Source organism: Aythya marila (assembly GCF_965140915.1).
Source record: "Aythya marila genome assembly, chromosome: 2".
In the NCBI taxonomy this organism is placed as follows: Eukaryota; Metazoa; Chordata; class Aves; order Anseriformes; family Anatidae; genus Aythya; species Aythya marila.
In genome coordinates, this window is record NC_139043.1 from 122091534 (window position 1) to 122115195 (window position 23662).

The 23662-nt window shown below is 34.4% G+C and overlaps 1 protein-coding gene across 1 annotated transcript in view; it reads left to right on the plus strand.

The window, feature by feature from the left end:
- LOC309874184 (uncharacterized protein C8orf34 homolog) overlaps positions 1 to 23662 on the plus strand; it is a 170269-nt gene that overhangs the window by 125439 nt on the left and 21168 nt on the right. The window contains exons 9-10 of the mRNA XM_082752128.1: positions 8431 to 8516; positions 13758 to 13831. Of these exons, the coding sequence (XP_082608254.1) occupies positions 8431 to 8516; positions 13758 to 13831 (160 nt within the window). The remainder of the gene's footprint in view (positions 1 to 8430; positions 8517 to 13757; positions 13832 to 23662) is intronic.

Consider the following 23662-nt stretch of genomic DNA (forward strand, 5'->3'; position numbering starts at 1 on the left):
ACATCTTACTATATGCAAAATTGAGAATTTCTGTTTCATTTCAAATGATGCTTTTTTTTTTTTTTGAGTTCTTAGATCTAAGATTTACTTCTGAAATGCACAAGATATTATCACTTTTATCACAAATCTTAATTAATTTCATGGCAAACTCTGAATGAATTACTGTTTTAAAAGAATGACCAAGGTCTCATCTACCTGAAGTAATAAATACTGTGATAATTAAAATACTGTCTGTTATCAAGAATTATATAAGCTGTGCAGAAACCACTATTTTCAGATGAAGCATATATCTCTTTAAAGGGAACAGTGGATATCAGTGTCCTTGCGTGACATAGCGTTTTCAGAGATGACTGATTTTTATATAACAGCTAATTTTTATTTAACAGCTCTTTAATTTCTTAAAGGCTGCACGTGTAGGGTAGAGTTGTTTTTGACATAAATAACCATCAGACTGTACATGGGAAATGGAATAATTCTGTCTGAAGAAAGATAAGCGTTTGCACATTTGTGAAAACAGATTTGTGTACTTGAAATATACTTGAAATATAGTAAGTACATAAAATTTACGTGGAAATTACGTCTTGTACATACATACTAATGCATTGTTCCTATGACAGAACTGCTTTTGTCAATGTGGCATTTGGTGCAAGGGGTTAACCCAAAGATAGCCCTACTGTAGCTGTAACTTCACTGACAGGGAATAGTATCTGGTTTTGGTTCTCTAGGCAAAATACAGTATAAGATTCTGTGAATTAATGACATGTCACATCTTTTCAAAGAACTATTGGTCATCTGTAGTTATATTGACTTTTTATTATTATTATTTTTCTTAATATCAGGCTGCTTGTGAAAGATAGAACTGGAATGACAGGGTTGGTAAACTTGTAAACATTTTTTAAAATGCTGTTAAATAATCCTAAGGAAAGTAGACTTTAAGGACTTTTTATTTCTTTTGAATGTGCTAGTCTTGATCTGCAGTAGTGTAAGCAGTAGGAGCATATTTGAAAATGAAATTGAGAGTACTTTCTGTTTGCCTAGTCCTGAAAATTGTTGTACTGTCTGTTAATAGAGGGTGACATCCGTATCGTCCTGTCCTTCATTTGTAGAACTCTTTTTCTTTTCACTGACAAAACACACTTAGCCCTGCTGCAATAACTTAAAAAGCCCAAGGCTTTCCCTCCTTTTCCCTCACCCTCTTTGATGTGTGCCTTGCAAGCTAATTCTTTATTGTGAAGGTTATAGATTCTTTCTGTTTTGTTCTACACTGTGATGTATATCAGTGATAGCAGTTGCTTCTGGATGAGAACAATAAAGGGAGGAAACCAGCAGCTCATGAGCTTAGGGAAGCTTGTTGGTCATAATTTTAGGCTCTGGATAAGTGTTTAATATAGCTCTTAAAGACACACATGCACACACACATACAACTCTTTCACAAGTCCTGGAAAAAATGGTTCACAGGGGAAGAAAGAGTGTTAAGGCTGAAAGGACTGACAAAGACTGTAATTTTTCTCCTGTGAGATAATGGTTTGAAGCCAGCAGCAGATAAAAGATTGCCGTAAGAATGGCTTAATTCCCCATCTTGTAAAAGGATTAGATAATTCAGTCTCTTTATGGATTCCTTACTCTGGGAAATATATTTCCACTTTGGGTTCTCTTCAGAAATAGTTGCAGAGTGTACTTATTTAAATGCACAAAGACCTGCTTTCAGGCATTTTGAAAAGGCAAACAGCACACAGAAAAGATTATTTTGCAGGCTGTATCAATGTATAAATTTGCTCAGCAAGTGAATATTCTAGTTTTACCAGCCAAAAATATTATGGATATGAATTATGTATTGGTGATATGGCAACTTTCCACAGAAGTCTTTGAAGAGTGACTGTAAAATAATGCTTTTAATTTGCAGAAAGAGAATGGACTACAACCAGAATCCATTTTTAACTGCAGCTTCTACGAATCTGCAGATCATTTGCTGTGTTTCAGTGTGCAACCACTAAGAAATAGTGTCCTTGAGTGCAAAAGTAAGGAACAGATTTTGATCCTTTTAGTATCAATGGAAATTGAGTTATTTTAGGTAAGGCTAAAGGCTTTAGGTACCTTAGATCAAAAAATCTGAATGCTATATATCTGACAAAAACAGAACTGGTGATAGTAACAACAGACTCCTGCCTGTGAGCTTTACACCACCCATTTAAAATACATTTAAAGGAATTACAAATCTCAGTTGGAGAACATGCTGAATTTGTTACTAAGTTTATTTTCCTACATTTTATTCAGAAATTTTGCTAAATACCTGTATTTATTCATGTGCTCTTAGAGTTTAATTTTGGAAATGTCTGCTTTCCTGGATAATGTTCTGCAGGATAATCCAATAGTCATCATGATTCATTTCTCTTCAATGCTGATGCTTCCTGTATTTTGGTCTATGCTGAAAACAGGAGCTATGACACTGATTTTTTAATATTACAAGGTGACATGTTGCAGAGCTTTCCCATTATTATTTGAAGCTTGAGAAGTGCCAGCCGCTTTCATAACTCACTGAATTCACAATCCTCTGTTATTTTCCCCATAGATCTAGGACATTTTTCTTCCGTAGTCTCTTGACTTGAAATTTGTATTAACTTCTTTCAAAACCTAATCTTCATTAGGAAGCTAGAGTATGTAGTTAAAACAGATGGAGAGTTTTACTAGCAGAAAAGTACTTTGCCTGTATATTGCTTAATAATATTTATTTAATAGAATATTGTCATTATATTAACTGGTACAGTCTATACCGGAGAATTGTTATTTATTATTTTTTTAATCCTCACCTGTTGATAAACTAAGAATTTTGCTGGCACAGTTCTGACATTTTTATTTTTGCAAAATACGTTAGTAGAACAAATGGAATCAGTCAGAAATTCCTGGCATTATATTTAGGTGCTGGTGAAGCATTGGATTTTACACCAGTATAACTGAGTGCAGAAATTGTAGAGACAGTAAGTCAGGGTACATGAGATCAGAATTTGGATCAGTATGTTTGGGAAGAAAGAATGAAAAAAGCTAACTATATTATAGGCAAGTCAGGACAGATGATTATGAAGTATTGTGGTGTTAAGATTGCTAGGGAAAGGTGCAAGAAAACATTCGATGTAGCCTAAAAGCATGCGGGGGCTTTCAAGACTTTGCTTGTCTGATCACTGTTGCTATTAATGTCCCTGAAGTTATGAATATATATTTACTGTATTGAGATATTATATTTGCTTTATGGAAATTATAATTCAGTATTATGGTGTTATCAGAGATGTCAGATGAAAATCTGGTGTTTAAAATTACAGAAAAGAAGTAGATGACTTGAAGAAAATAAAAACCAAAAAGTCCTCAACTTGACTAAGATTTGCTTTGCTTACCAAAAAAAAAAAAAAACCATCATCTTCCTTCTGTGAATAAGTTTGGGATATTCTTTAATCTTACAAAATGTATATTTATTTATTTATTTTGAGCCAAATTAATAACTACTTCCTAAAAAAAATTAACATAAAACACTGAAGAATTAGGATTTATTTTTTTTTTCAACAAGATAGTTATCCTGCTTTGAAGTAATTTAAGGAAAATTAGTGATTCAACAAAATAAAGTATCCTTAGTTTAGAGTCCAATGCAAACATGATGCTACATCTGTTTTTTTCAGAACTGACAACTTTTCTTTGTGATTGTAGCCTTAAAAGTGTACACTGATCTTGGGTGAATGTGAAAATGACTTTGCTTCTTTTTGCTGTAAGATTGTTTGCTGAACTTTCCCCTACTTCTCACAACGTTTTTCTAAACATTGTCAGCAGAGACTTCAGCAAAACAGATCAGGAATTTTCCAATGAAATGTGTGTTCTTTAGGAAATAATGATTCATAGAAACCAGAATATTTTACAGAAATTATCCTGGTTCAACAAAATTTAGCTGACACAGGGCAGAACAGAGAGAACAGCTAGAGCTGCAGTTCTCAGGCATGTAATTTCTCACTTCTTCCTTGGAGAGTGCCCTTTACCTTCTTAGAACCCCTCAAGGAACTTTTCTTTATTACTAAAAAAGCCAGAAGAAACATTTGTATTGTCTAGAAATAGCAGGATTTCAGGATTTCTTCCGAAGTGGAATTTCAAGGTTTCTGTTGTTCACCCCTAGGGGACATCAGAATTGGAGCCAATTAGTTCATCTCTAGTTTGGTATTTTAAAACAGAAAAAGTCTCATAATCATTTACCAGAATCTGAAGGTCAGCATGTACATCATAATTTCAAAATGTTTGCCTGTAGTTGTTTGTTTGGGTATTATATAAGAGCTTTTCCAAAAATGCTAACCCTGCTTTTGTTTCATTTTATTTTCTTCTTATTTCTCTCTCTTTTTGGCACCTCAGTTTGTCAGAATAGTATTAATATAAATATAACCCCAGTTCTTCTGACTGTGAGCAAGCCACCACCCTCCTTTGAGGGTGAATACTGTTTAGTATTCAATTTAACACAGAAAAATTCCCATATGACAACCTCTACCATAAACTAGCACAAGGCAATTTATAATGTACGTATTTTTAACTGGTAGTTTACACAAAACAGCAAATATTAAAGAGCATATATCTCAATATTCATGCATCAGAAACATTTCTGTTTTGTGTTCAGGATTTTTTTGTTCCTTATTATACCCTGATGTCAGAAAGTACCTATGCTTGTGATTAAGTGGTTTCAATTATTTCTATGAATCTGATCTTGGAAGTAATTTTTTTTTTCTCATTCACTAATATTGAAAGAATGGTGACTACTGGTGAATATTTTTGCTGTAGCATCCTGCCAAAACAAGGAGTTTACTTCAATTTCTTTTGCTACTAATTTTAAGAATATCACATGACAATAGTGTTGATATAGAAGACAACCGTAGTATATGCTGACATTAGCAATTTAGTGTGCTAGAGGAATTTATTTTGCATCTATCTGTATGTGCACACTCAAATACAGACATACCTATAGCTGCTCTCCAAGAGAGACTTTGTTTTACCTGTTAAAAAGCAGTTTTCTTAGGCATAAATGCACAAATTTCATATTTGAAAATGCATGCCAACTTTAAGTCATGGAAGAAAAAAAATATTTCAGCTTCCTTAACTGTTTTCTCTTAGTTTTCTCTCCAAATTATAGTTTAATTCCAATGCCCTATTGTCTGGAAACTGCAGCTGATGGAGGACTACTGCATAGTTTTAGGGAAGGTACAAGTGGAGAAATCACAGGTTCTCTAGTATTATCCTCTCCTTCCCTCTCCACTAATCCCATACTTTATTAGTTACACATTATAATTAGTAATTTTAGAATGCTGTTAGATAGATTTTGGATTCAAATAAGGAATTGTTTTGTTGTGTCATCTCGTCTCTTTCTTTTCAGCTTCTAAGTGGGGTCATCAATCTAACTAGTCATCTCACATCTTTCTAAAGCAGCAATTACCATAATGTCAAGAAGCTGTCCTTTTAATGTCTCATGTACGTTGGATATTGATGGGTATGAGGGAGATATGAAAACAAGACCACAAATTCTGTCGCATAAAAAGAATGGGGAAGTATGATGACAGCTGATTACAATAAGGAAGAACAATAAACTCATCTGGACTTTGGATACTGTCAACTTTTATTTCTTGTCAAATACAAGTTGTGGGAAGGACTAGCTTTCAGATAGTAGTGATATGTTTCACCATATATTCTGCTTAAGTAAAATCAGTTGGATTAGAAGACAAGATCGCTAGAAAATATGTCTGAGTGAACATATTAGTGTGAATAGTGAACTCTGTTAGAAAAAGTAGATGTCATTTCAAAGATTTGCGTATTGCAGAGATCAAATCTTCCTCTCACAGGGACCCTACTTCTTTATAGCCAGAATTCAAATTATGTAAGTAGCTCCACGTGTAATGCTTTTGGCATAATGAAGTAGCATGTATTACACTATTAAAAGAACTTACAGGTAGATTTTAGAAAGTAAAAGGAAGGTGATCTGGGTTTTTCAAAGTTGTCATGAGGCAAATGATCCACTTAATTGTATGTAATTTCATGAATAAAATTAGAATCTTTTAAATAGTTAATGTCTGATTTCTTGGGGGGAAGGGGGGGGGGGAGGGCAGGGATATTTATGAAATCTCATAATGGGAATGAATTACAAAATCTGTAGAATTCTGAAGGGATAAATGAAGCAGCTCCTACCTACTTCTAGAGATAATCTTTTGGGAGTGCAATATAAGCAGAGAAAGTTGGATTAATTTTCCTTTTAATTAAGCACAGATAAATTATCAGAATTGTTGCAGACAAGTGTGCATTGCTTCTGTTTCCTATGATTCCATGTATATCCTTATACACTTGAATACATGCTTGCAATATTTATGTGTCTGTATGTAATGCAGGTCAGTTTTAATGCAAATGCAAATGATGTGATTGTTGAGGTCTTTCTCCCTTACATGGTTATTTCATTTGGAGTTTTTCTCCCTGTTTGAATATCTTTATGGTAATAGTGCAAACCTACTTGTTTCTGTTTTACTGTTGTCTTTAGAAGAGCCTGCTTTATAAGTTAAGTTTTTAAAGAATTGGCAAGTAGAGCATTACAAACCAGCTATAAGGGATTCATAGAATTCATTTTCAAAATTGGGTTTACAACTTCTAAGTTTTATCTTTTTGTTGCCTTAAGGAGTTTTGAGTTCTATGGAACTGCTTCCTCAGGTAAGAGTCATTATGAATTTATACTGAGTTTTCTGTCCTAAAAGGACAGAAACTTAATTATTGGGGAGAAAAAAATATTTAGAATATAAGTTAGATAAATGTGCAAGTCATAAAATGTGAAATTCAGATAGGGCAAATATGGAGATTCTGTTTGGTTTCAAAGGTTAATTCAAAGACTCATGTAAAGCAGATGCAGAGAGTGAGAATACAGAGTGAAAGGAACTTCTTTTAAGAGATGAGTTATTTCTTTCCCCAAGGTTTTACTTCAGTGCATTCTTATAATTCCTGGGCTCTGCAAAACTGGCTTGCATTTTTCTTATTCTTTTCATGTCTGAATAAATTCAACTTAAAATAAATTTTATGTAAATGGCAGTTATATTGTGTTAAGCACTATAGACCATCTCTTCAGAGTAAAATCTGTATTCAGGATTCATAGGAACCTGAAGAAGTATGGTGGGACTCTTGGGATACTCATTTGAAAAACAACAGATTTATTTTTGTAAATTACTGCCAAGGCACTGCAGTCAGCCGATGCAGGAGGAAAGCATGAAGACGATACCTTCAATAAAGACTGGATTTTTCTTTTAAAAGGGAGGAAATACTCTTGTGTGTATTTACTTGTAGTGGGTTAACTTTGGCTAAGAGCCCACTCAGCTGCTTGTTCACTCATTGCCTTCACCAGGAAAGGGGCAGAAATTCTGGTGAAAAAGCTTGTGGGTTGAGATTAAGACAGGGAGATTGCTTACTAGTTACTGTCGTGGGCAAAACAAATTTAACCTGGGGAAAATTAATTGAATTTATTGCCAATTGAAATTGACTCGGCTAAAGAGAAACAAGAATAGTAATATTACAATCACACCTTTCCTCCCCCTTTTCCCAGGTTCAACTTCACTTCTTCATTCCAGACTCCTCTACTCCCATCCACCAGCAGTGTAGGGGAAATGGGGGTTGTGGTCAATCTGTAACAGTTTCTCTGTGCTGCTTCGTTGTGGCTCTCCATGGGCCATGATTGCTTCAGGAAATATCCACCTGCTCCCATGTAGGTCCTCCACAGTCTGCAATGGATGCTGGCTCTGGCATGGTCTTCACACCAAGCTTGGGGAAATATTTGCTCCAGTGTTTTGAGCACCTCCTTCTCTTACTGTGATGTTCCTACTGCTCTTTCCCACGCCTTCCCTCTTCCTCTACCTGTCTCGCATATCTTCCTCTTTCTTAAATGCATTTTCTCAGAGGTGCCACTGTCTTGGCTTTCAGGCTTAGCTTTGTCCTGTGGTGGGTCCACTGGAACCAGCTAGAACCATCTGTGTCCTGCACGGAGCAGCCCCTGGCATCTTCTCACTGAGGACAACCCTGCTGCCACCCTGCTGCTAACTCATCGACACAGACACCCAGTACAATCTTGTCCAGTTCAAATATTTTTGAACGTAGTGAAGGATGCTTGCAGAGTTTCATATATATGTGATACCACTGAAAATCCATTGTTGTTAAAATGAGTCTTGTATAAATATGCAAGGTAGGATTTAGTTGACTGTTTTGTAGAGTCAGGTTTTGGCTATTAAACAATCTGGAATGATATGATTGGACCATGGATGCTGACTTCTCAGCAAAGCCACTCTTTTAATTAGGTCAGTGGTGTTGAGAGGTATGTAGTCAGTTAACATTCTTATGTGTCTTATCTATGGAATGTGATTGCATATGTTTTTGTTCTGTTTTTCCACAATTTAGATTGCAAGGAGATAATATGGCAGAAAGGCCAGAAGATGTCTCCATGGTATCTCAAACATCTGAGCCAGCAATGTCAGACTCTGATGGTGAGTTATATAAATACTTGGTGCCCATCAAAAAAACCCACCCCACTATCTTGAATTTAAGAGTAAATTTTATGTCTGTAAAAGAAGATTAAACATTTCCAGAGGGTGTTCCTGGGCACATGAACTCAATCATTTACATTTAAATATGTTAGAAGAGTCCATGACATGTTCTTGGCTGTGGCCGATTAGCACCACAAAAGAAGGCGTATTTGGGGTCAGTATTCATCCTTAGCAGACAGTTTGTATGTTAGCACAGTATTTTGGATGTGACATAGCTTAATAACATAAACATGGGCTGTTCCTTGCCATCTGGCCTCTGTGATGAAGAATGGTCTTTGGAATATTTAATTTAATAGTACAAATACAGCCACAGGATTCAAATAATATATAGGAAAAATAAATATTTTCTCCTCCGCTTTTAAACTAAGTATCAGAAATGCCTCTCTGATCTCTCAGAGCACCACTGACAATTAAAAAATCAATATAAAGGAGTTTATACAAAAACTCTGAAGTACAATTTTTCTCCTTATATCAACATAAGTATATGTTGTGGTAATTTGCAGTCAGGACACAGCCCTATTTCAATTTCTGCTCTGGTTGTTGAACAGAACACCTGAAATCTAATGGAAAAAGCACTTCCTAAGGGCTATCTTGTCAGAGAATGCCCTGCTTTCTTATAAAAGATTAAGTTGATGAAGATTAACTTTATCTTGTCACTGGAAATGGAGACAGAAAGGAATAGATGTTTGGGCAGAGATTCTGCAAAGATAAATCTTTCAATCAATTCCTGTACTTCTGGGCAGGACCAGCTGAGTCCATTAATTGAAAGATTTGATTTACAGTTTAGTCTTCAGCAGCTGCAGACATGTTAGCCATGTTGATTAATTAATGCAAAACAAATCATAACTAAGGTTTTTTATTATTATTTTATTTTTAATCGTCCTACTAAATGTCTGCTATTTAATGCTATTAGGTAAGACATCAACCTGACATTTTGTTCATTTACCACATTTGTAAAGCAACATATGTCAACATTAGTAACTAGTGTGTCTTTAAAGATTAAAGGCTTAATGCAGTTATGCCATTTGTTTTTCCTGTCCTCTGCCACTGATGACTTTATAAATATATATATAGAGAGAGGGAATAAAAATCTCAAAATATTAAGTTCTTACAAGTTAGATGAGGATTATCAACAAGAAAGACAGATTGATGACTGCACTTAAACCCTTTGAAAGGAAAGCAAAATTCTTATTTTATTTGAATAATCCCAAGAAAGGGAAATGGTGCTGGCTTGTTTGGGATAGATTATGGCATATGCAGAATTGAATACGAAACAATTTGTTTTGAACAGGTCTCTGCCTTCCTCTTCCCTTCCTGTGTACCCTTGTTCTTGTAGAAGAATTATACCTAATCTGCCATCACTCCCTGAAACTGTAGGCTCATTTGTATTTACTGGGAGCAGAAAGTCAGTAAAATTTGCCACCTGTTGCTAGGTGGCAAAGGCACCAGGATGAAGGAAGGTGTTCAAAGATGCTGTTAGATACGTCTAACAAAGCAAATGAATATTTTGTGGTTGCATAGTGTGGACCACAGTAGTGCTATAGCCATCTAACTTAACCACTTAATATATCTCTGAATACTCTGTAGTCAGTATGGTAATAGTAAAGAGGGAGAACATTTTCACTTAAAGAAAAGGTAGACGAGGCAACAAGATTCATGTTATAACCATGTCTGTTTCATGTCTGTGAATATACATGAACCCATTAGCTATATAGCTAGAAAATAGCACAGCTTCTAGGGCAGAAAGACTGAGGTCAACAGTAAGGTACTACCAAATTTCTGTCAAGAGGGTCTCTCAGAAATGTTCAGCCTTTCAAAGTATATTTTTTCCTAAGATGTTGGCTAGTATTAATTTTTGATAAAACAAACAAAAACAGATCCGTGTTTTGCAAGCAGGCACAGAATACAAACAGGTGCAAAACTCAGGCAGCTGCCCATTCCATCTTTCCTATAAATGCAGTACACTACTTGTTTTCTGTGTATTTAATATTTATTTCCAATAAATAAATATTTATTTCCAATAAATATTATGTATGTGAAGAAGATGATAAAAGAGACTTTTAAAGATATTGTTAGAAAACCCTAAATAACCAAAGCATCCAGTTGCACTTTAAATTTTAGTTATGTCTTCTTAAGAATGTATTATATCATTAAAAAAAAAAAAAAAAGATTAACAGGTTTTGGTTCCCAAGTTTATTAGAGTTTATTTTCTACTCTTGCTTATCTGTACCAATGACCTCACTGAGAGAAAACTATAAATTGCAAAGTGCTGATGTAAACCATTCTTTCAGGATTATGCAAGCAAGGTGCTAATGCATAGTATAGTTGAGGCAGTTTTCCTTGATGGGTTGGTGAGAAATTGTTAAATTGTTTGATCTGGAGCATCTCTCTTGTGGATTTCAGATGAACCAGATTCAGAAGTAATTGGCTGCACATCTGATCTAACAGCTCTTATACATAAGCCTTATTAAAGCAATTCCACCTAATAAAGTCAATGCAATAGACTATATAAGAAGATCACCTGCAACATCAGGCACAATACTGACTCAACTGACAATCTGGACCTGACTCTAATTAACCACTGCACTGATTTCCCTCTAGAGCAATCCTGCTGAATTGAGCAGAGTTGTGTCTGATCTAAGCAGTAAAAATGAGAGACAGGAATCAGGTCTTGAGATTGGACAGCACAAGATGCTCTAATGCTGCTGTTTCTTTTTATTGTGTAATGATACCCATCAAAACTGTTTCTCTTTCCCATTGGACCATTTCACAGAAAATAACTAAGGGAAGAATTCAATAGCTAGGCTCCTGATTTTTATTAGTAGAGGCAACTTTTGTGACTGCACTGTAAACTTCCTGTGTAGATAACAGTACAAGTCCAGTCTCATGGATCAGTCCTCCAGCAAGTCCTCCTCTTGTTCTATACAGATAGGGCTGAGGTTTTAAAAGATAGACACTGCAACAGGACTGATCCGGTAAAAGTTTGTGTCTGTCAGCCTCTATATTCTTCTCAGTGTGGGGGTAGTGTACAGGTCATATAAAAATGTGTATTTTTATAAACTTATATAAAGAGATAGTATCAGTAAAAGCATGTGTTCATTTATTCCCAGTTGCCTATAAGTACTGTAGGATCTTGTTTCACTTGTTTCAGTCTCTTTTGCTGGCAAGTACAATACCCTTGGAGTGAGAGCCGTGATGTGAGGCAGGAAAGAAATTGCAAATAAGATCTTTGCAGTCAGTGCATTCTTGTAGAAGGTTTAAAATACAATACCTCATTAGGGAGTAAACTCAGAATGTCGGGTGAATGTAAAGCATAGACCTTTAAACTTTTAAAACTGCCTAGCATATCTGAAAAAAGCTGTTTGCAACCTGAGCTACTTTTCAATGCAGTATGCAACACTACATATTTCTGAGGTGTGGACAAAGACTTGTTTTGTGGCTCTTCCTGGAACAATGTATTTGGACCGAAACTGATGGGTTATACTGTGCTATGCCATGGTATGCATTTCCTATTCCATTCTGTTGTTAGATCTACAGATTATGCTGTTATACATAATATTTTGTTTGCTAAATAAATTTTGCTAAGCAAATTTCACATCATACTTAATTCCCTATCAAACAAGAGTTACTGGTTTATATTAGTTGTAGTTAACCAGCTCACCTTTCCACCTGATACATGTGAAAATACAAGGATATGTAGCTTCAAAGTTTGTCTTTCCTTTAAAGTGACAATAAAATTTAAAGTTCAAAACAGGCATTTGGATGTGGGGGAAAGTTTGAAATAAGGAATATTCAATAGAAATAGGATTGTAATTAACACATAGAGTTCTATTCCAGAATGAACTACATGACTAAAGTAAAAAATTAAAAAGGATGAAAGTATTTGGGAATTAGGGTTGTGAACCAGACACAGCAGTGGCAAAAATGTGGCATCATCTCTAAAATCCTGAACAGTTCTCTGACCACTTCTCAACACTGCATCATTGTCACCTCTTCTTCCTCCACTTTCATTTGGTTACCACATTCATTGCAAATTATACTTATAAAAACTGAACTGTACTGAAATACAGCAGTATTGCAAATGCAATGAATGTGGTAACCACAGTTGCTGTATTTCAGTACAGTTCAGTTTTTGTAAGAAGTATAATCTGAGATGTTTGACAAATTAGGGCACTTTAGAAACATAAGAACCTCCCTGCTAAGTGTCCTCTGAATAGCAGCAGAACTTAGGGAAGATCAGGGCATCTTGGTTTTTAGATGGTTTATGAACAGCATCAAATTGCCTACTGGACTGACAAGCAAACAGTGAAACTGCATAGCATGTTACTTGGAAATTGCTTTCTCTGACATAGGTAGGGGAGGTTCAGGCTGGATATTAGGAAAAGGTTCTTCACCAAGAGGGAGCTGGGGCACTGGAACAGGCTACCTGGGGCAGTGGTTATGGCACCGAGCCTGCCAAAGTTCAAGAAGTGTTTGGACAATGCTCTCAGACACATAGTCTAGTTTTTGTGTGGTCCTGTGTGAAGCCAAAGTTGGACTCAATGATCCTTGTGGGTTCCTTCCAACTCAGGATATTCTATGATTCTAGCTACATGTAAATAAACTGTCTTTTAAGTCATTACATATGTGACAGACAAAAAAAAAAAAAAAAAAAAACCAAACCAAAACAAACCAAAAAATTCTAGATTGCTCAGCAAATTTTGTTTTTTTACAAATGTGACATTATGGGTAAAAATTATAGCCTGCATAGCCTTAAACGTTGCCTAAAATGACTGAAACTTCTTATTTCAAACATTTTAACTATATCCTAACTTGTTTAATTGAATCAATTACATTTGCTTTAATAGAGTTTATTAAAACTGAGGATCCACTACTCCATTGTGCAAAGGACAAACAGTTTTTAGTTTTAATAGAAAAATAATAACCTACAAAACATCTGGCAGCAGAAGGAAGTTTGCTTGTCACTCTGTTCATGTTAGAGATACAGTTTCTCATTTAATTAAGCTTATAAATTAAAATTAGTCATAAATTAAAATCCAATGAAGTGTTAACTGAAAAGTAGTACTTGTATGGTAGCTACATTTGCCTTCCCAGCAGTTAATGTATACATATTTTATTTTCAAAGTGACTACCAGTTAATTATTTAGTGTGATTTATGTTTCTTCTACCTCTGTGGAACAGCTCAAGTACCTGGGGTTGAAACACTTACGGAAGATATTGATGAATTTGAGAGTGCCTCTCAAGCGTCAGGATCTGTAAGTATCTTCCCTTATGGGAAATCCTGTAAGTTTTAAGAATAGTTTGGTAAAAATTAGACTGTACGTAAAGATTAAAGTTTTGCTTGCCAGCAATGTCATCCTAAACAAGAAAAGCTTAATTTGCCTATCCCTTCTGAATATTCAGTTCTATGGAAGTTTTATTTTTTTTCATTCCAGGAATGGTGATATTTAGAAATCTACTGTTGTCATTTCATGGGAACACATACTGTGTTGGCCTAACTTATATAGCTTCCATTGAAAGCTCAGTCATTATAAACTATGTCTGTACATCCTTAAATATTTCTTTAATGGTTAAATATCCATTTTAAGAGTTTTATAATATACAATATTACAAAATGGACAGAACAAAATCATTTAAATTTTAAATTTTATTATGAAATTTGATATAACATCTCAACTATAATTCAGGTTTTCAGTAATGTTTACTTGGAAACTGATAAAGATATGTCTATTTAAACTGTGTTTTTTTAAAAAAATAATGCAGTATTATGTGTGGTGATATTTTCATCAGTTCTCTTATCTTAAAATTTAACAATTTTTGACAATTTATATAATAAGAACTTTGGAGCTAGTTGTATTGCATCGTAAATTTGAATACAAGTTAAAGAAGGGCTTGCTTTTTTTTTTTTTTTCCCCTCACGCAAATTATTTGAAAAGACAGTAGTTATTTGTTTTTACAAACTTTCAGACAGATGTAAGAGGAAACATTAATTTCTGTCCACTCATAGCAATCCTGTTTATAGCACAGGATTGGTAAGATGAGTGAGTATTTTTTGGCAAAGTTTTTGTTAAATATTTGTTGGGCAGTATTAAAGAAAAAAGGAAAATGACAATGCAGACTGATCCTGCAGTCTTTCAGGCAGCTAACTACTAGTAAAGCTAAAAATACTAAACAATCAAAAATCTATAATACACTTAGTATATTTCAAATCAGAGTTATCAAAGCAGTTGGCAGATAGAGAATTCCTGTTTAATTCCTAAAGATCTTTGAGAACATGGACTGCCAGAAGCTCACAGAGCATTTGTGGATATTGGACAAAGGGAATGAGGAGCAGAACTTCAGTAGCCATTGCTTTCAGCTTCTCACTCAAGCCTCCTTTCTACTTCTCTTCACAGTAGTGAACAGAGAGGTGTAATAAATTTTGCAGCACTTTCTTATGTTTTTTACACAATTTTCTTACCGGTTTGGACCCATGGCTACCAGCTTTGATTTTTCAGTTCCACAGACATGTGCATAGGAAAAAAGGAACAGATAAATTGAATTACATGGAAAAATAAAAATAATAAGGAAAATTAAAGATCCTTATATTTCTTAGCAAAATCTTGCTATGTGTACACAAGTTTATAAACAGACATATAATTTGTACATCTATCATTTAATGCTTGTTCTAGGCATAGATACTTGTACTGGGCTCCCCAATAGAAGAGGGACATAGAACTACCAGAGCAAGACCAGAGGAGGGCTACTAAAATGATTAGAGGACTGAGCACCTGTCATACTAGGACAGGCTGAGAGATCTGGGCCTTGAAAAGAGAAGGCTGAGGGGAGGCATCATCAGTGTGTATAAATATCTGAGGGGAGGGTATCAAGAGGATGGAGCCGGTCTCTTCTTTTCAGTTGTGCCCAGAAACAGAATCAGAGGCAACAGGCACAAACTGAAACACAGGAGGTTCTGGATGAATATGAGGGGGCACTTCTGTACTGTGAGGGTGACAGAGCATTGGAACAGGTTGTCCAGAGAGGTTGTGGAGTCTCCTTCTCTGGAGATATTCAAAATCTGCATGGATGCCATCCTGTGCAACATCCTCTAGGTGATCCTGCTTGGCAGGGGGGTTGGACTAGGTCATCTTCAGATGTCCCTTCCAACCTTGGCCATTCTGTGATAAAGTTGCCTAAAATAGTAGATTGCCAGAGGCGGTGAAGTTGACTGGACTAAATCCCTGAAACCCACTACGTGACTGCTGTTACTGCCTCTGCTGCAAAAAGAAGTCAAGACCAGAAGTTGCAGCTATTGCTCTGCCGACCCAACCTCTTCCTGAGGGCAAGGGCAACTAGCTTCCCTTTCCTGAGCTCTTGGAAAAATTCCTTTGCTTCTGTTACTAAGGACCAATAAGCCAGTAACTCTTAGTTCATCTGCTTTTGGCTTTTGTGTTTTGCATCTTTAAGCTATTGTGATTAGCTTAAATCATACTGATTATCAGTGTGATTAGCTGATTATATACTTTTCTCTCTTTAAAATGACTGTTATGCAACATAAGATTCAGCTGTCAAACACTGGATGTTTGCCTATATCTTCTCAAAAAAATAATAAAAAAAAAAAATAAAATCCAACTGCTGTTGCATTTTAAGGCTCTGAAGGAGTAATATTTTGTTCTGTGGTCCCTTAATAACTTCCAGTGAGACTTATTTTGTGACAATCTTCATATACAAAATATAGAGATTGAACTGAGGTTCCCCTTAGGGAAACTATGAAGATTGCATTCATGCAATGAATTCTCACAAATTCTTTAAAAGAATAAGAATTACGCCTGAAGAGGGCCTCAGAATTAATACCAAAATACATTCTTATGACTATACTTGATTTTCAGATATTATATGAGATATGAGTTACAAGATAAGGAAGAAGTAGAATAAATATGATGTTGATCAGACACTTCTCATAAATTGAACAAATTGGTTCATGACATTCACTCAAATGTGCACATTACCTCTAAAAATTCCTGATCTAGGTGAAGATATTCCATATTTAATACTGGTACTGTGTCCCACTAGGGTAATATGAGTCTTTTGCTAGTTAAACTGGTCATTATCATAAATTTCTCTCTACACATGTATACTTGACTAATCTTTAAATGTGACTTTACCTTCAGAGAAGTGTTTTGAGAAAAGTTGTGGGACAAAGCTGCAAGAATTATGGAAGAGTATTTTTAGAAAGTCTTCAGAAAAAAAGCTATACAGGTTATATTTTTCATGTTCAGTATACAAGTCCACACATAAGATCATGTGGAGGCTAATGCAGCCTGGATGCCAATAATATGAAGAGACATGCAACATCTATGCCTATAACATTGCTCAGTGTAATTTATACTATGATTGCATTATGATGTTGTAACGTGTATTTTTGGTATTACATGTCTGGAGAGACTGGAAATTTTTGTAATTAGACCTTTTCCCTTTAGTCTTTTTAACAGAATCTTTTGCTAAGCTTTATTTTTCTCAAAGAGAGTTGATATTTGAAAATCAGTTTGAAGTATTTACAGGAATCAGCACTCTTCCCAAGGGTTTTGCAAGGACTCAAAGTGGAATCAAGCATTCAGAATGTCCTTAGAGATTGTGGTTTACTGAAGGACTCTTTTCTTTTTTTTTTTTCTTGACAAATATTTAGTTTAATAAAAAGTGTTAGGCAAGATGCAAAGTTTTTTTTTTTTTTTTTTTTTTTTTGTCTTATTCTACTTTATATTTGTATAAACAAGTCTTATAAATATTTGGCTAGAAATCTTCCAGAAAACACTGAACGGAAACACTAGGGAAAAGTTTGGTTGGCTGGAATTCTGACAGTAATGGAAAAGTAAGGTATCTGGGGAATCAACTAAATTTACAGTAACTAACAGAAAGAATCAGGGCAGATGCAGTGGGCAATTCACACTGAGTAGCCTTTGCCTTCACTCTGAGTTGCTTCTTTTGCCAACTGAATGTAACAGGACTCATACTTACTGTTTTTATTCATGTGAACCTTTGCATTCACTTATCTTTCCTGTCATATACACATGAAAAGGTGTATTTTTCTTTGCAAATTATCCATGTAAGGCAAACCAATCCAAGTATAACAAAAAGAGGGTTGTGGGGTAGGGGGAAGAAAAGTTGTTCAACTGCAAAAGGCATTTTTACATGAGAATGCCTTGGGTTTTTGCTCTTTATTACTGTGGGAAAAAAACACTCTAATAAATTGTTTTATAGAGGTGTTCTGATTTAAATATATTCTGTCTTGTTTTCTCTACTCCTTTGGAACTTCTCTGTTGCTTTCCCAGATGGAATACACACAGGATTTTCTTTGATAAATACAGAAATTCCTTAATTGGGAATTCAGTTTGTGAAATGATTTGAGGCTTCACACACAAAGAAAAAATAAACTTTTAATTCATGGTATTAGTACATGTTGAATACAGCTATATTCCAGTGATGTGTAATTTTAATTGTAATTGATAGAAACTTTCTTAGGCTTTCCCTCATTTTCTCTTGGAACAATACTGGGAAGTAACAATATTTGTACAAGTTTCACTATAACCAACAATTTTAGATCACCTAAGCTTCTGTATTTAACTAAATGTCATTTGCTGGATTGGGGTCACTGTTTAGCAATTAGAAGGTAAGCCATTAAAATAAGTATTTTAAGATTCCTATGACATCTGGCATAACAGCAGTGTGATTCTGAGGTAGCATGAATTATAAAGGTCATATTTATATATTACATATCCAGAATTAGTATTTTCTTCCTTCCTTCCTTCTTTTCTTTTCTTTTCTTTTCTTTTCTTTTCTTTTCTTTTCTTTTCTTTTCTTTTCTTTTCTTTTCTTTTCTTTTCTTTTCTTTTCTTTTCTTTTCTTTTCTTTTCTTTTCTTTTCTTTTCTTTTCTTTTCTTTTCTTCTCTTCTCTTCTCTTCTCTTCTCTTCTCTTCTCTTCTCTTCTCTTCTCTTCTCTTCTCTTCTCTTCTCTTCTCTTCTCTTCTCTTCTCTTCTCTTCTCTTCTCTTCTCTTCTCTTCTCTTCTCTTCTCTTCTCTTCTCTTCTCTTTCTTTTTCAAATCCAAATTCACTTTTGTAAGTATGTGGAAATTCAGCATATTTAAAATTAAATGCTTTGAAATTTTTTGGTGTAGAAATAATCGTTATGAAACAAGTTTCATAAAACAGATATGGCATTTTGAGTGCACAGTTGCAAAGCAATAATTTCTTACTTAAAATATTCTCTTTTGCTTTGGAAAGCACCTGAAGTGCTTTCTCACTTCTTATCTCCTCATATTCTACTTGCTGACATCATTTTGGTTATTGCAAAACCTAGCTCCCCAGGTACTGGCCCAATCCTTGTGACACATGGCATGGCTGCCCAGTGTCCCTGCGGAGACTTCAGCCCTTTTCTATAAGGACAGCTGGTGGAAAGACCTGGCCCCTCACAGGTTCAGTTCCATTAGCCCCACTGGTAGGCATTGCATGGGGCACATGGTTGGCACTTCCAATGATATCTTTCTTGTTGTAGACAGAATGGTAAATGTGTTCTGGACTGAAAATGCTCATAATATAAAATATTTGATCTTCTAACATGTAATTTTAAAATGAAAGAATTTTCTGAACTTAAAAAAAAAATAAAAAAAAATCTATGAATGCCCTGTTTTACCTGTCTAAAACTTTGGTATCTTTGGTGTGACAAATTCAAAATTATTATTCCAAATAACAGTAAGTAAAACAGGACTGAAACTTAGAAAAAAATTATTGTAGTTATATTTCAAAAACTGAAACAAATGTTATTACCAGGTGCCTATGTATTTCCTCCTCTCTTGCCTGTAAACAGAAAACCTATGTGTAAGTTAACCTGAACTACCATTTTTCTAGTGTAAGGTTTAGTGTAAAATATTCTGGCTGGCTGCCATGGGAAGCAGAAAGCTTATAATTTCAATTACACGGCATTTCAAATAGAACAGCCCCTAATGTGGGAGATGGGATTAGAGGTGGCTGCCAATATAGCATCTGAGCTCTGAGGAGCTTTATTATTTTTACAGTACCTAAAAAAGCATGTTGAGAAGCTCACATCCAGTGCTTGAACAGATAGTAGTAGCTGAAAGATTTAAAACTTTGGTGAACTCTTACAAAATTATGAATGTTGTGTGATTAACCTTCAAACAAAATATTGCATAAAAGCTCCACAGCTTGAATAACAATTGTCCTTGCCAGCTTCTTGGTCAGATGGAAAGGACACTTGCAAACAAATTGTTGAATAAGTGGAATTTTTTGCACTGGGAGGAACCTCTGTTAAATATTTCTGTTTAAGACATTCAAGCCATTCAACAAAGAAATAGTGGATTATACAAGAAAATTAAGTGTGGTGGTCTTTTTTACAATATTATTTCCTGAAGTTACCAATAAAATTTGCACTTGAATAGCAAAACTATGTAGAATATATAATTTTATATAGAATAAAAGTTCAATCAAAATGTGTAACATATATACAACTTGTGGGGAACTCAGGATTGAATTAGATTTCACCTCCTTTTTATTGTGATTAACTATCTGTATTTTTGGTGTGAATATGCAATTCATCATTAAAAGGTAATCTTTAAAAATGAGGAAGCACTGTCTCTTGTGGGGTGAGGACTCTCCCTGCACCTGAAAAGAGAATGTGTGTTTGTACATGGTCGTGCCTGTTGTGTACCTGGACATTTTAATTTGAAGTAGGCCCAAATGACATAGAAAAATATCATTGCATTGTTTCATAATACTTTTTTATGGTCAGCAGGAGGGGGTAGTTTGTTTTCTAACAGGTATTTAATTTCCAGATGATGTAGGTAGTTTGGAGGCCTTCCTCTTGGCCTCAGATATTCCGAAATGTTGCACATCTGCAGAAATCCCAGGGCATCTGTGGGTATTACAGGCCAGCCCATGTTGTTTCAGCTCAAGATCAAGACATTCACATTTGCACTGTTTGTTTGTGTGTTTTTTTTTTTTTTTTTTTCCTAGGGATAAAAGCTATATAATGTATGCCATCAAAATGACATTTTGCTGCAGATTGAAGTACTTATAATGATCTTGAAAAACTTTCTTATTCTTATGACATCCTTAATAGTATTTGTGTACCACCATGACTTTCCCAGTAAGCTACAGTATTTTTCAGAAGTTCAGGGAACCAGTGATGAGAGACATTGCCTTTGGCTTTATCTTTTGTAATTTATGTTTTAGGAGTAATTTTGCTAAGTAATCTAAGTAAAGAATACACTAATGAATATATTGTTTGTGAAGAAATAATGATGTTATGTAAAGAAAACCAATTAAGAAATGGATGCATAGTTGACCTTAAAAGTTAACAAATATATCCCAAGGGTTTTGAACATATTTCTGGTGCAAAGAGACATCGTCTTACCTTCAGAGTTTGAAGGTGACATGAACAGGGCCCAGAGCTGTTTTTACAAGTTGAAAAGGCAAGGATGTCTTTCAGGAATATCCTCATATTTAGATTTAAAATCTTGTTAATATGAATAGGCCATTTATAAATTCTGTGCTAATATTTATAAAGCTTAATGAGCTATCAAGGGCAATTGCAGTTTGGAAGATACTGAAGGCATTGAAAAGGACTACTTGTATACATATACTTTATGCATACATACTAAATTTTTCAACCACTTTCAGTCTACTGTCATTATCATTAAAGTCTGAGGTAACCAAAATGATTGTTTTATCTCTGCTGTACCTGGCCAGTAGACAAAGGACACTTTTCAGTAAAGTGGAATAAGAAGATTGAAATAAATGACTTGCAAGTCTTAATCTCTCTTAAATGAGATATCTGAACTGCTGCCATTCATCCAGTGGAGAGAAATGGTAACACTGAATTCTGCTGTAGCTGTGTAAATTCATTTCTTCTTGCTAAAGCATTTGAACTGACATGCTTTCAGAGCTTCCTTATTAACATCCCTTGCTTTCAGCTTGTGCTTATCCTTTAGGAATAAGGCTGTTACATAAATTGCTGGAGAAACAGAGAAATCTTGTCTGTGTTTATGTATTATGCACTTAAATGCATAATCTCAAAATATTAAAAGATATTTTTCATGTTAAGTTTTTTTTGTTGTTTTTTTTTTTTTTATATACATATATATATGTATATAACAAATTACTTGAGCCTGCCTCCAAAAGGAATGAAATATTGTTTCTTATAGCCCTGAAATATCTAGCATCATTGAAGGAGCAAAAAACTCATTACACTGCAGTTTTAATGTCATAATAAACTCTATTTTTTTTTCAGATTTTCCAAATCATTATTTTCTATTGAGTGTTTAATTCTAAGGCAATATAAGCACATCATTTTCCATTAAATTAAATTGCTACTATTCAATATCTCATGTTCTATAACTAGTATTAGAATATTATTCTGGTCTTTTGAAATGCTATTCTGAGACAAAATGTTGTCAACTTATGATAGTACATACTACAAAAAATATGCACAGTTTATCTAGTTATAAGAAGATGTATAACTATATCTAGTTATAACAAAAATTATACAAGATTTTAAAATCTGAATAGAAGCATGCAAAATATTGCTGATGTTTGATAATGGTTTAGCGGTTGATATCTGTGGTAGGGGGATGGTTGGACTAGATGATCTTGGAGGTCTTTTTCAACCTTAATGATTCGGTGACTTCTATTCTGTCTTTGTGATTTGGAGTCTCCAAACTGAAAATTATTTAATTTAAATATTACTCTTTTTATTTTTTAATGTGATGATTGCCATTAAAAAATAATTTTTCTGCATTTATTTTAGTTTCTGTTATGGGCAGTAGGCTGAGATGCTTTCACTCAGTCACCTTAGTTGGTATGTCTTACATTATTGCTGTACATAAAGGAAATAAGTATGGTAGAGGAAAAGGTGGAACATAAGAAGAAACAATAGACATTTGTTGAAGTGAAAGATTTCTCCATTTTGTATATAGAAAATTGAAGACAGAGAGTGAAAACCTCTCAGCAGGATAACATTTGTAAGTCTATGTGTTTAGAGGTTACAGGGTTAGAGAAAACCCATAATTATTTGTTTATGATAAACTTCAATAGAGTTGAGAATAATAGACAAACAATTTGGTCTTCAAGTATTACCATAGCCCACTGACTAATTTTTATTCTTTAGTTCATCAGAGTTATATCTATGCATGAAACTGTATAAAAAGAGTTCATCCTTATAACCTTGGGGATTTTCCCCCTATATTCATTATTATTGCCCTGCTGTTTTTTGTTTGTTTGTTTGGTTTGGTTTGGTTTGGTTTGTTTGTTTGTTTTTTGTTTTTGTTTTTGTTTTTTTTCCCAATTATGAAAAGATACACTGTTGAATTTATATAAAAATGGCCTCTTTCCCCCATAAAATTCTGAAGATCAGAGTATGGGAAAAATAGGTTAAGTAATCAGAATATTAAATTTTTGTTACAGGGTCTATTACTCTTTCCCATCTCTTATTTTGTTTCTTTTATTTCAGAGGAATCACTCATACAATGAGTTACTATTCTATCTAGAGGTAGTTATGGAGTAACTAATAACTGTTAGAAACAAACAGATGTGAGTAATTTAATACAGGTGACATCAACAAGCCAGGTTATGATTTGGATGGAGAATTCACAGCTTGGACTGAAGTGGCAAATTCTCAAAATCTCTTGGGGAAATGGGTGAATAAAGTATGTATGTATGAAATAAATGTGTTTGCATTTCTGAGTAATTTATGTTTTATTCAGCTGTATATTTACCTGAGATTAAATATGTGTAAATTTAACTGGAGTAGAGCTTCTGTAAAAACAAACAAACAAACAAACAAACAAACAAAAACAAAAAACATTTGGCAAATCAAAAAATGTCAATTGTGTTTTTAAAATGTTTTAAGAGGGTAGGATTACCTGCAGTATGACCTATTTCATATGCAAGAAAATATGAATAATATTTTTTTTAAGTGTGGATGTGGAACTTCACAGTATAGCTGTTGCTTTATAAATATAAATCTGTGTTAACAAATTAACAAAAGACACATGCTTCACAGTCATCAGTTGAATACAACACAGTGTTTATTGGAAAA